The 12171-nt window shown below is 45.6% G+C and overlaps 1 protein-coding gene across 1 annotated transcript in view; it reads right to left on the bottom strand.

Moving 5' to 3' along the window:
- LOC8044055 (serine/threonine-protein phosphatase 4 regulatory subunit 4) overlaps positions 1 to 12171 on the bottom strand; it is a 46791-nt gene that overhangs the window by 17312 nt on the left and 17308 nt on the right. Inside the window, exons 8-15 of the mRNA XM_029966929.3 lie at positions 11865 to 11987; positions 10873 to 10955; positions 5940 to 6026; positions 5748 to 5867; positions 4598 to 4789; positions 3775 to 3957; positions 2447 to 2552; positions 1253 to 1378 (exon numbers count right to left, since the gene is read on the bottom strand). Coding sequence (XP_029822789.2) covers positions 1253 to 1378; positions 2447 to 2552; positions 3775 to 3957; positions 4598 to 4789; positions 5748 to 5867; positions 5940 to 6026; positions 10873 to 10955; positions 11865 to 11987 — 1020 coding nt within the window. The remainder of the gene's footprint in view (positions 1 to 1252; positions 1379 to 2446; positions 2553 to 3774; positions 3958 to 4597; positions 4790 to 5747; positions 5868 to 5939; positions 6027 to 10872; positions 10956 to 11864; positions 11988 to 12171) is intronic.

The following is a 12171-nucleotide window of genomic DNA, read 5'->3' as shown; positions in this document are numbered from 1 at the left end:
TCTCGAATTGAATGCGAGGTTTGTGAGTAGAGCAATGCATGCTATTAACTCGTACATCTGTCGCTCTCTGTCATGCTACCAAATTCTCTCACTGTCAATGACTGCAATGACACGAAGCCCATGAAAAGGTACATTTGGCTCTTCAAAATCTATGCTTTAAAGTGAAAATTTAAGATGAAGTTCAAACCCTTATTTTTTGTAAATTAGCTACATGTGCTTAAGGGGGGACACTACCCAAAAAAGTAAATTTTTGAACCACTTGTCTGATTTAAGTTATATTTACAGGGCTTGTTTCCGTTGATGTTGAGAACATTTCTGCCAATTTTTGTTAACCTGGGTGAAGAACAAAAACAATTGCAAACGTTCAAAGACGAAAGGGGGCATGTCTGTTTAGGAAAACTATCGTTTTGAAATTACTTATAAATCTGTTGTTTTCATGTGTTACATTCCATTAGGACAGTTCAGAGCAGATAACTATGGAGCTATATTTCTATGTTATAACATCTTTTACGACAAAAAAGCCACATAAACACAAATACAGTTTTTTAGGTTTCCACCCTTTGTCCAAACTTTTAGTTCTTGAGCATGACAAATGATAAAAATTAAAAATACAAGCTCATAGTTATCTTCCCCTTAAAATTTCAACCCAGAAACACTCATAAAAATTAGTCCAAGTTGCGTAATAACAAAACGATAGTTTTCCTAGAGTGAAATTTATGCCAAAAAGTGGAATGGAGAAAAATGCGTTCAAAGTGCTCCAACCTCTACCTTTTCTTTAGCATCGGTGGACCGAAAATAATTTATAAAAAATTAACTATGCAGTGTAAACTAATGAAACTTCCTGGGAATACTCTCTAGATGTTGGTGGATGTAAATATGCCATTTTTCAAAATCAACTTTTTTTTGCAGAAATTGTTTTTTCTGGGTAGTGTCCAGAAATGACGGTCTCAAACTCGACTATTAGAAACAAATAACGCAACTGCAGGGTTGCTGTCCAATTGCCACAAACTCCTTGCTTTATCCCAGACAACCTCTTATAGACAGCTCCAATCTCTAGCCTTGCGTGCTCAATGAATGTGAGATATTGTAAATGCATAAATGCTACTCACGCTCCCAAACCGATCAACTAACTCTTCGTTATGTAATACTGCCTAAAACAAAAAAGAAAGATACGCTACCAAGCACAGTCTGATCATGCTAGCATCAACTCAGGTTGCCAGCTGCCATGCTGTCAAAGACGGCCGCAGCTCACCAGAGAGCTTGAGCAAGGCTTCCAAGAAGTGGTTCTTGAACAGCGCCTCGGGTAGGACCTGCACCGCTTGACCGCACAGGCGCACAAACTGCATTCGGCTGCGACAGCTTCGACCAGAGCCCAGCTCTGCAAGAATGCGACCCCGGCTCTTGCAGCAACCCACCAGCCACCGAATATCCAGGGACCTATATACCATTCCTTCCAAAGGTTACAAATCCACAGCCCAGTGCGCAATTTCCACAGCCCAGCACGTGCAAGTTCGTCGCTTCCCGAAGCGAGCAAATTAAGGGCCATGAGCACAAATGCTAAAAATATAACCGGCCAGAAGCCTTTTTTTGGAAAAGTCTCGAGTCAGCGACAGAGATCCAGGGATTGACTACATTTATGCTTCTTGCTTCGCCATTTGCTCTTTGGTATTCTTATCAGCTAACGTAGCAATCTTATTGGCTATGGAGAGATGATAAGATGCTCGAAAATTGCTGTGCCCTGCAGCTATTCAGATGTCAATGTGCTGTACGGACCTTGGGCGGTGCTTGGTACGAGGGTTGGTGAAACAGTTTTGCTGGACGTATTATAATCTGGGCCAACAATGACTGTAATGAAGCGAAATGAGCTTTCTACTTTTTGATAAAACGGCCAGGTAAATAAAAAAAACTTGAGCCTTTCCACTCTGGTGAAGAAGGAAGACCAGCAGAGCTGTACAATAGAAAGTAATGGCCGGCCGCAAGTCCGCAAGCCAGAGTGTAAAGGCTGCCACCATCTATAAGCGAAAACGGCAACCGGATACGTCATTTGCTGCCGTCGCTCACAGATGGCGGTAGGTGTCCAGAGTTTGGTGTCTTCATTTCTTTGCGGGGGACACGATCCTGGGGAAACTAGCCCTTAACAGCTCCGCTGTAAATATAAAAATGTAAATACACTGTCGTGGCAGATAGTATAGAAGTTGTAGGAACAGTCAATTTGTAAAAGTGCAAAATCTAAATCAATACAAACTAGGGTACACTGTGTCACTAAACACTCTTTGTCTGAGGCATCCAAATATCTATGCTCTTTGTAAGAACTGCTACTCTAGAAGGTCGCGAACTAAAAAAGGTTGAAGAAGGACCCCTGGCAAAAGGCTCTTTTGGGCAGTTGGCAATCCAACCTCTCTTTTCTTTCTGTTATACTAAATTGGAAGAAGGACTGGAGACATACCTTGCAGGATGCTTTGGAGCAAATGTCCCCGGTCCGCCTCGCAGGAAGAGTGGCGCAAACACACCAGGAGGCTCTGCGAGGCTGCCAGCCGGCAGGGCAGGGCACCCTGGTCAGGAGCACAGCGTAAGACACTCTTTAGGTGTGGACACACAGCACAGTGAATTATGTGACGCGATTGACCAGATAAAGACTTATTGCCGCGCGTTCCAGTAGCCTGTTCCGACAGTGTCTCCACTGGCCAGATAACACAACTGAGGAAAAAAAAAAAAGTACCATTGTTATGGCACTTTTGCGCATGTGCCTTCCACTCAGTGTGTCTACTCCGACCCAATAAACTCTAGCTTGAACAGCATGCCAGAGACCTCTCTGCTTCAGTGCATTCATAAAACTGCTCTTGATGCCGTTGAGACACAAAGCTATGGCCAATGATGAAGCTGTGTCTAAGTAATACGCATAGCGCAAGTGTCAAGTTCTACATGACTTGGTGCACCCAGAAAACAACTTTAAAAACAAGCATGTCTTTCATAGAGGGGTCTGGAAAACGGCCTGCGACAGGCAACCACTAGCCAATTGTTGAAGAGTCACCTGGTGTGCCACCGGATGCTTGCAACCGAGGCAAGGAGAGGACTTAATCAGCCAGCTGCGACGCACGGACTGTCCACACATGTGTACATCTTACACCGTGGTCATGAGTAACAACTTACCTCGGAGCGACATGCCATTTACGTAGATTGCACATTTATTCCCTTTTAGAACGGACTGAACTCTGCAACAGTAGCTCTGTAACCTTCGGGATTCTGAAAATTGCTTCCGTTTGCTTATTTGTAGATGCAAAGTAAAATACAATCCTGAACAAGAAAGAGACAGCCGTGTAGGTTGCATTCAGAGCAGCTGAATTGCCAGTAACGATAAAGTCACCTGCACAAGCGTTTGCCTCGTGCAATGTGGCACGCAATGCAAGAAGTAGCTCTGTGAGGCAAACATGACTTACGGTTGTCCACGTGTCCCCATAATTTCGGTTACTGTGAATGCAATTGATGCAAATGTCAACCATAGTTACCTCTGAATGTAAGTCAACTACAGTTACCACGTAAGTCAACCAGAGTTACCACGTAAGTCAACCATAGTTACCTCTGGACAAAAACAAAATATTCGGTTCTTGTTTTTGTGTCCCATGACTACGCTGCCGTGCATCGAAAGTGGTCCCTAAGTGGCAACAGATGATGTCACAAAAGTGTCGTGCCGACAGGTGTCGCGTACCCACGACAATTACGCCTCGTCTACAGAGACCAGCCCTCATGCGGCTCCAAAATAAAACGAGAACTCACTGCGCTCCGTGAGCGAGAGAGCAGCATGGATCCCAACCGGGAGTGAAGCTGTCGAGGCAGGGGAGGGTAGCAGAGTGCGGAGAGGGCGCCCAGCACAGACGCGTGCAACCGCCAGCGAGGCCCTGCCCCCAGGGCAGTTTCGCAGCCTTCCAAGGCGTCCAGCAGAGAGACCAGCTGTTGTTCCTGAGGAGTAGAACCAACACGGCCAATGGGTCCAGCTGCGCTTGCGGATGATGTGCACAAAGTTATGAGTGCCGAATCGGGGTGGTCTGTGCATGCTCGTGTGCCTGCTCAAGCATGCCACGATGTCGCATCACATGGTCACGTGACTTCACGATGTCACGTGATACGATGGCATCACTAACACACCATTGCGCGACCCGGCGTTGTGGGATGTCAAGTGGTGATAACCCGTACCGTTATGTCAATCGACTCTGCCATGCGGCACTGCAATGTGATTACCCGACGTCATGTCAAGTAGTGGGTCATGTGACACAATGTCACGCGGTATTGTGACGCAATGCCACAGTGTAAAGTTGTCACGCGATACTAAGAGGTCACGTGACACCGTGATGTACGTGACATCATATGCAATGAAGGCTGTGCAGACGAAAGAATGGGCAAATTTCTGGGGATAGGGGCTTCCATTAAGAGGCAGTCCATGCTGTAGGAGAGGTTGGTCCAAACTTGACGATTTTCATAAAGTGTTTTCGAACCTACTTTCATGACTTCGTCTTTAGACGGTCAGGCGAACCTGCCGCCATAGCTTTCTGTTTTAGCCGCTAGGTGCCATCGATTTCGTCGGAGTCGCCAAGAGACTCACCGAACCGCAGGCGGTGCAGCACCATCCTCGGCAAAGACAGCGCCCGCGCGAGGTTGCGAGCGCACTTAGGCAGGCCTCAAGGTTGGGCACCAGGGCCTGGAGCACGTTCAAGCTCGCGTCCCACAGCAGCGACACCAGATGACCCAGGAGCAGCCCGGGCCAGCCCCCATGCCCCTCAAGTTGGGAAATCACCTGCACATAGGATAGACTTGGACCAAACGCGCCAAAGAGCACCCTTCAATATTCAAAAGTCAAATTTGGGGTTTTCACTTGTCGCCTATGATGCACCCAGGATTTTTTTCTTTTTTTTTAAGAGAGGGGGAGAAGGGGGGGGGGGGGTTGAAGTGGCTGGATGTATGACTTGGGGTATGGAGGGGGGGATCAAAATGAATGTGCATATTATAGAGTCGGCTGGATTTCGGGGGGAGGGCTCAAGCCCCATAAGCCTCCCCCTGGCTACGCCACTGCATGCCACACCAACGAAGGGCATTTGGCACACTTCAGTGGAGGAGTGAGGATTCATTTCGACCACCTGGAGATCTTTTGACGTCCAACTGAAATCTTGGTTACCACAGCACCTTTTCTGCACTAAGCCACGGTCAGACTGCGCGAGCCTCGGCAGTAATTCGCTCCGAAGCACCCTTCAATACTTGATAGAATTGTGCGGCTAAGAAGTAAGCATGATCAAATTTCTATAAAACTAAAACAAATCTTTAAGCAAAAAAAAAAAGTCAAACAAGTTGCGGACAAGTCGGCTTCCCTGCAGTGCCTATACGTTGCGTGGAGAAACAAGCGTAATGAGGCAGAAAGCCCAGTGCTTGCTTTGAATTTCAACCTATTTTAAAGAAAGGGGGGATCGTCTTCACTGTTTGCTTTTAGGCTCAACGCAATTCAATGAGGGATACCGCAGCAATCAGTTGACTAATTAACTAAAACGTTTGACTTTTTATTTAACACTTTTATTATTCAGATTGCAATAACAATAAAAGTAATTTCTTTAAATAAGAAAGGAACAGTATGAATTAAAAAGGGGCATGCTGTATAAGGAAGTATCTTTATAGGCTTGTTCCTGACATGGTTCTTAATATTTTACAAGAAGTGCGTTTGGAGCGGGTTGCTACGTGCGGAGTGAAAGCATGTATGTTCACACCTGGTGCATTCCGGCAGCCATGGTTGCTCGCACAGCCGGCTCGGGGTCGGAGCACAGAGTCTCCAGGGAGCCGAGCAGCTGTGATTCGAAGTCCTGAACGCCAACGTAAAGCACCATTGCCTAAAATAAAACAGGCAGGTTAGGCTCGCATTCACTGGGCAAAGAAGCTCAGTGTGGCGCCTAGATCCTCACGGGAAAGTTGTGGGCGCAGGCATGGCGGCATTGCGCAGCCCCAAACTGTGAAGATTCTGGGACTGGCTCCAAGTCCTCCGCGTAAACCTGCGTACAAATTGAGGCTGGACATGAGAAATATGAAGGAGAAAGACAAACTACTTTAAAATATGGAGCAGGTGCCCACACCAAAAGATTTGGGGTTGGGCGCTTGTTAGGTTCGAGAGAAAATATGTAAAAGAGACATGCAGTAGAAGAGGCCTCATTCCTTTGCACCGGCGCGCACAAAGTAAGCCTCCCCGTTACTGAAGTAAAAAAAAAAAAAAAAAAAAACATGTCAGAAGACAGAAGACAAGTTGAAGAAGTACAGCCGCAGACAGATTTTTCGGACCTAAAAGAGGAACCTAAAAAAGGAAATAGTGGAATTCACGACCAGTGTTTCGGACAGTTTGAAGTCTGAAAGTTTAATTTTTCAGACAGAATTGTCAAGAGCGATAAGCGGGAAACACCACCGAGAAACCGCCATTTTAGATTCTATGTTGGCTCCACAAGAATTGGCTTGGTTTGGTAGCAATACTTGAGTACTGCTAAGTCCTACCGCTATGTGACATCGTGCTACAGCCTTTTTTCTCTAGCTGCACATCATCATCATAATCATTGTTATCATTTTGCTTTATTCATTCGCCATTCTGCAGTCATGGACTCGTGCCTCTCATCTCATATCGGTGAATTGTTTTCGGACTATGCTGGCTTGGACGTCTTGGCCCCATCTGTTCTTCCACCGCTGCAAAGTGTTGCTAAGAAGCGTGAAAAGTAGGCATGGGCAAATAGAGGATTTTGGGTCCGAATCAAATTTGAAGCGAATAGTGATTTTGGTCGAATAATTTCAAATCGAATAGTTTGAATAGTACAAGCAAAAAATACCACAAGATATGTTTAAACTATAGTTTTATATTTGCCCTTATTTGGTATTAGATATACTGTAATTGTTAATTTCAAGTGTATTGAGTTCGGTAGCACAGAACGGATGGAAGCTTGCACCACCTGGCCGTAAATCCAAGCCAGAGTAAATGAAACCTGTTTATATCGAACTTGCAAAAAAAGTCTACCAGTTTGATATAGCACGTAATTCGATATAAAAGTTTTAATGAATTTGAATCTCAAAAATCCACTTTCTGCTGAAATATTACACAATGAAGTAGTCTTGCATCTTCTGCTGCTTTTTCTTCATTGCATCCGCGATAACAATATTCTTCTACGCTATCGACGGACTCCAAAATGCTGAGGCCACCGCCTTTTATATTCGTGCACTAGCGCCGAACTATGCCGAGAGCACGGAGCACGTCCAACAGCAGCACCTTCTCCTGCAGATCGCCACTTTTGCTCTGCAAGTTGGCTTTCCCCTAAAACAGGTGGCTGCGTTGGGGGAAGCCAACTAGCGAAGCAAGCTGGCTTTTTTTTTCTTTTTTTTCCTCTAGGGGGCCGCATTAATTTGGAAGAAAAAAACAATATTCTCTTTTGCGGACGGAGTGGGAGAGGGAGCACAGAGCACCCTCCCTCCACTCTTTCAGCAAAAGAGATATTTTCTTTTCTTCCAGGCGGCCGACGCGGCAACCCGGAAAAAAAGAAAAAAAAAAAAAAGCCAGCGTGCTTTGCAAGCTGGCTTTCCCCCAATGCGGCGGCTCGCGTTGGGGGAAAGCCAGCTTGTAGAGCAAAACGGCGCTCTTGGCAGTTCGATATATCGGTAGCGGCTGCCATTTTTGTTCGATGCAACCATAGTTTTTGCTATATAATATCACTGTAACATTACTGTGCACAAAAATTGTTTGATATAAGAAATAATTCGATGTAAACGGGCTCGATATAGTCGGGTTTGACTGTATTTAGAAAGGTTGAATAATCCTATATTGTCGAATATTTCAACATTGTTGAATACTTAAATTCGATTCGAAACAAATGCCGAATAGAACAGAATTCGGTTGGCTATTCGTAATAACCGAATATTCGCCCATCCCTAGTGAAAAGTACTCGACCATAACGCTACGAAAGAGGTCTGCGATTCTCAAGCTAATAGAAAGCGGCCAAAAGCAAGCGGAGGCGTAAACTGAGCAACGGACTATCAATGGCTATTTTAAGCCTATTTAGACGTAATAAAGGCAAGTTTTTTAATCTGCCGATTTTTTGGACTGCTCTATTATTTAAGCATTTTTACGGTCCCTGCAAGTCTGAAAAATCAGTCGGCGACTGTACACGCACACAGTGCTGACAGACAACTGAAACTTTTATCTCTGCACGATACAGCAAGTAAACATGATAGTGGAGAAGATAGAAACAAAAGCAAACACCCAATAGCATACCAACCCCAATCATGCAGTGCAGGGTGAGCCTCGCCGCTCTGCGCTGGCACACACAGAGCGAGGTTCACTGCATTGAACTCATGTGCACGGGGCAAGCTTAATTACTTTGCACTGGTATGTGCAGCATTAGCTTCGCTGCTTTCCTTCGGTGTGCTCGGAGAAGCGGCTAATGCAGAAAAGCACCTCTGTTCGCCAGCTCTGCTTAAAAGTCCAGGGTGGTGCTCGATATGTCCATCGCTCAACTCTCACGTCTAAAAATTGAGCAGTACCGTGTGAATCCACAGTACAGACACGTCAATAGCTACGACACGTCACGGCGAAGTCGTTGAGCATCGGCGTCGCATTCACGCACTGTGAAGTCTTGACGACATAGTCTCTCGATGACGTCGTTATTGATGGATCCCCGAACCGTCCCAAGCGGCAAACAAGTTAAAGACCGATGAGAATCACTGCGGCCCACGCGTCTGTGTTGGCGTCGCCGCGTGCTAACGTTGCGCTCATTGCAAGACACCGTGAAAAGTCAGCTGGCAGCCTCGCTGATGCGAGCTAACTGGCATTGCGATGATCAACTACCGACGATGTTGGGGGGGAAAGGTGCAGGCCTTGTCTTCCAGGTGGCATTGGGTCAGGTGGAGTGATGCAACATCGCAGGTGGTGCAATACGACGGGACAAGTGGCATGATACGACGACAGACGGAGGGATGAATGGATATGGCCGAACATACTTATTGGGGCAGCGGCTTACGCCACCTAGCCGAAGCTTTTAATTTCAACAATCAACTCCGATTAAATTTGGAATCGGAAACAATCAAGAATTTTCTATCGTGATATCACAGAAACTGTGGCCATCTAGTGGGCGCTACGCAAGACTCGTATGCACAGTTTATCAAATGCCAATAAAGCAGATTCTCAAAGGTGTGGCGTAGCTCTGAAGTGACGTGCCTGCTTCACACGCAGCGGACCAAGGATCGAATCCCAAGAACAGTGCGGCGGTCGGCAATCTTTTTCAAGCATCTAACGATTCTGACAGCGGACATCGTTTCCAGTGATGGGAAGAGACCATAACAACTATCACTGTAAAATTAGCAGGCAAGTGCTTATTGCGACAGGGGTGCATACAGTCAACCCCAATTATATCGAACCCGATTAATTCTAACCATCCCTTGTATCAAACTACTTGTGAACAGACTAGGAGCTGCAATAAAATGCATAGCGAAAAATGCGGTTACATTGAACAAAAATTGCAGCGTCTCCCGATAGATTGAACTGCCAAGAGCGCCGTTTAGCTCTGCAAGCCGGCTTTTTCCCAACTCGGCAAAACTGTTGGGGGAAAGCCAGCTTGCAGAGAAAGCTGTTTTTTTTTTCTTCTTTTGGGCGGCCGCGTTGACTGCCCAGGAGAAAAAAATAATCTCTTTTACGGAGGAAGCGGGGAGAGGGTGAGCCGGTGGGACCTTGAAAAACGGTGAAGCGGCCACTGAATAGCCGCTGTGAGCGTGGCTCATGACATACAGACGCTTCTTTGAGAGTATACAACTTTTCCAAATGCGGCGTGCTTGTTTGTTGTCAGATTCATCAGAACTTTTATATAGAATTACCCACTATATCGAACTGGTGGACAGTTTTTTGCAAGTTCGATATCTAACCAATTTCTTGAATGTGCCCGACGTTTCGAAGCCAGCTCGGCTCCTTGTTCACGGGCGACTGTATACGGGCCCAAAGGTCCTGTCGTCGTTTTCTTCTCTTCTCTCTTAGCTTTGTTTTCTTCTTCTGTTTCTGTCTGTGGCGCACTTTAGCCCGTGTATATAGCTGCTTGGAAGCATTCCAGTGGATCGGTTCAGATTGCTGCTTGTATTTTGTATGTGCCAAGATTCTATTAAGAACCACTTTCTCCAGTTTCTTTCTGTGTCGAGTACCTCCTGCTACCAAGACTTTAGAAATCACTAAAACCAGTAAACGTTAAGACGACAGCAAAGTTGACCTTTCGGATTATAGTGCATAATGCTCGCACTACCTTATTTCATCTGAGGATGGGATTAGTGAAACATTACGAAGCATCTTAGTTTTCAGGCAAGTTACTACCAACTTAGGCAACGTGACTGATAATCATACAAAGCACTATGAACGACGGGAAGTCACGTGACATTCTTTCTGGACTGAATTGTCTGGGGCAACCTGCACCGTTTGTCACGGCGATACGGAATACAGTTGCCAAATGGCCGGTAAACAAAAAGACTGGGGGACAACAGCATTAAAGACATTATTAAATGTACAGTACAAGTCATCAAAGCTGTCATTAACAGCAAACCGCTGTTGGTGACAAATGACCATGAAACATAATGGACTACACTAAACATTTTGAAGCAACCCCACACTGAGGAAACACGAATGTTGACACCAAGAGCAGAGAAGAACAACTCATTGAGACATTCTCCTTCTCTTCTGATGGTGTCAACTTTCGCATTTCCTTTCCGAGTTGCTTCAAAATGTTCAGTATGCACCAGCTCACTTGTGCCTTTATGCTCTGTTCGATAATGGTTTCCAACACTATGCTGCCTACTTATCATGCCAGCCTGAACCAGAGGTTGGAGTGCCCTTACCGAGTTGTGTCTGTTCAAGCCCAAAGTGGCCAGCCTACGATACAGATCCAAAAACCACCTGTGTTGCTCCTTGGTCAGAGTCCCTGGCAAAAGAAGTACATGCTTTGTAAGCTTGCAAATTACTTGACAGGTGCAAATATTCAAAGCTTTCAGAAGTTTATTGATGGGGTGTATACAAATCAAATTCTGACATAAATTGTAATATTAGAAAGAATATTTCCAAATATTTTTTTCTTTTGCCAAACTTTTATTGAAGGACGGCTTTTGTTGTTGAGTATGTTTCCTCCATGTGAGGACACACTACAAAAAAGCAACATCTGTCGTGGCAGTCAGAGCCACATATAGGGAGAGTTTGGTCAATGGTAGGAACTGGCAGAGCCAGGGCGTGCATCAGACGCAGATAGAGGGCTAAACATGCTCTCTCGGCCAACCAGAAGCCTAAAATAATCTCCTAGCATTGGTAGCGAGAAACAGTTTTAATAAGTGCGTAAGAGTTAAATGTAGTAACCCTTCATGGTTGAAAATATGGAGTATGTGGTGTAAGAAACGAATGTACTGCTGAAATTCTGTTTTCTTTGGACGGAGTCTGACCGCTCGTACAGCAGATGCCCGAACCTCGGCACCTGGCGAATGGATTATGTTGATCTCTGCTCTGCTAGTTAAGGACGATTTTTACATCTTCTATATCTTTATACATCTTCCACCACGATTTTGCATAAACATCACATGCACCATATTTTCAGTCACCGAGAGTAACTCCGATGCACTTATGGATTTTGTTTCTCGCGATCACCACAGAGTATTATTCGTGGCTTCTGGTTGGCCACATTCGGATTTGTGGAGACTCCCTGGAACATGCCCAGCCCACTTTTGGCCAATGGCGCCTTTTTATTTGCCTCCTATATTTCCCAATGAATGGAATCTCTATATACGGCTCTGGTGGCGGTGTCATGGGTGTAATCAGCGGTGTCGTGGGTGTAGAATAAAATTACCCGAAAGTCCCAGACAAAGTCGGCCAAGCAATGACGCTAGTGCTGGTAGTGTGGCATCTTCAGCTCCCCTCGCCCGCTCGGCGTACTTGCACACCAGCGGAACCAGCGTACTCCCACACGTCTCTGCATGACAACCATCACGTCCAACTCTGCAACAGGCAGACACTTAAAGGGGCCCAGAAGAGGTTTCTTAGATCGCCCAAATATGGCAATAACCCTCTCTGCGGGCTCCAAGCACCCTAGAAATTCATAAATCACGAACATGCGCGGCTGATTTCCCCATTAAAAAAGCAATCAAAGATAGCAA

This window comes from Ixodes scapularis, unplaced genomic scaffold (assembly GCF_016920785.2).
Source record: "Ixodes scapularis isolate PalLabHiFi unplaced genomic scaffold, ASM1692078v2 PGA_scaffold4__175_contigs__length_147842914, whole genome shotgun sequence".
Taxonomy (NCBI): Eukaryota; Metazoa; Arthropoda; class Arachnida; order Ixodida; family Ixodidae; genus Ixodes; species Ixodes scapularis.
The sequence above is the reverse complement of the archived record's forward strand: the minus strand, read 5'-3'. Positions and strand labels throughout refer to the sequence as shown.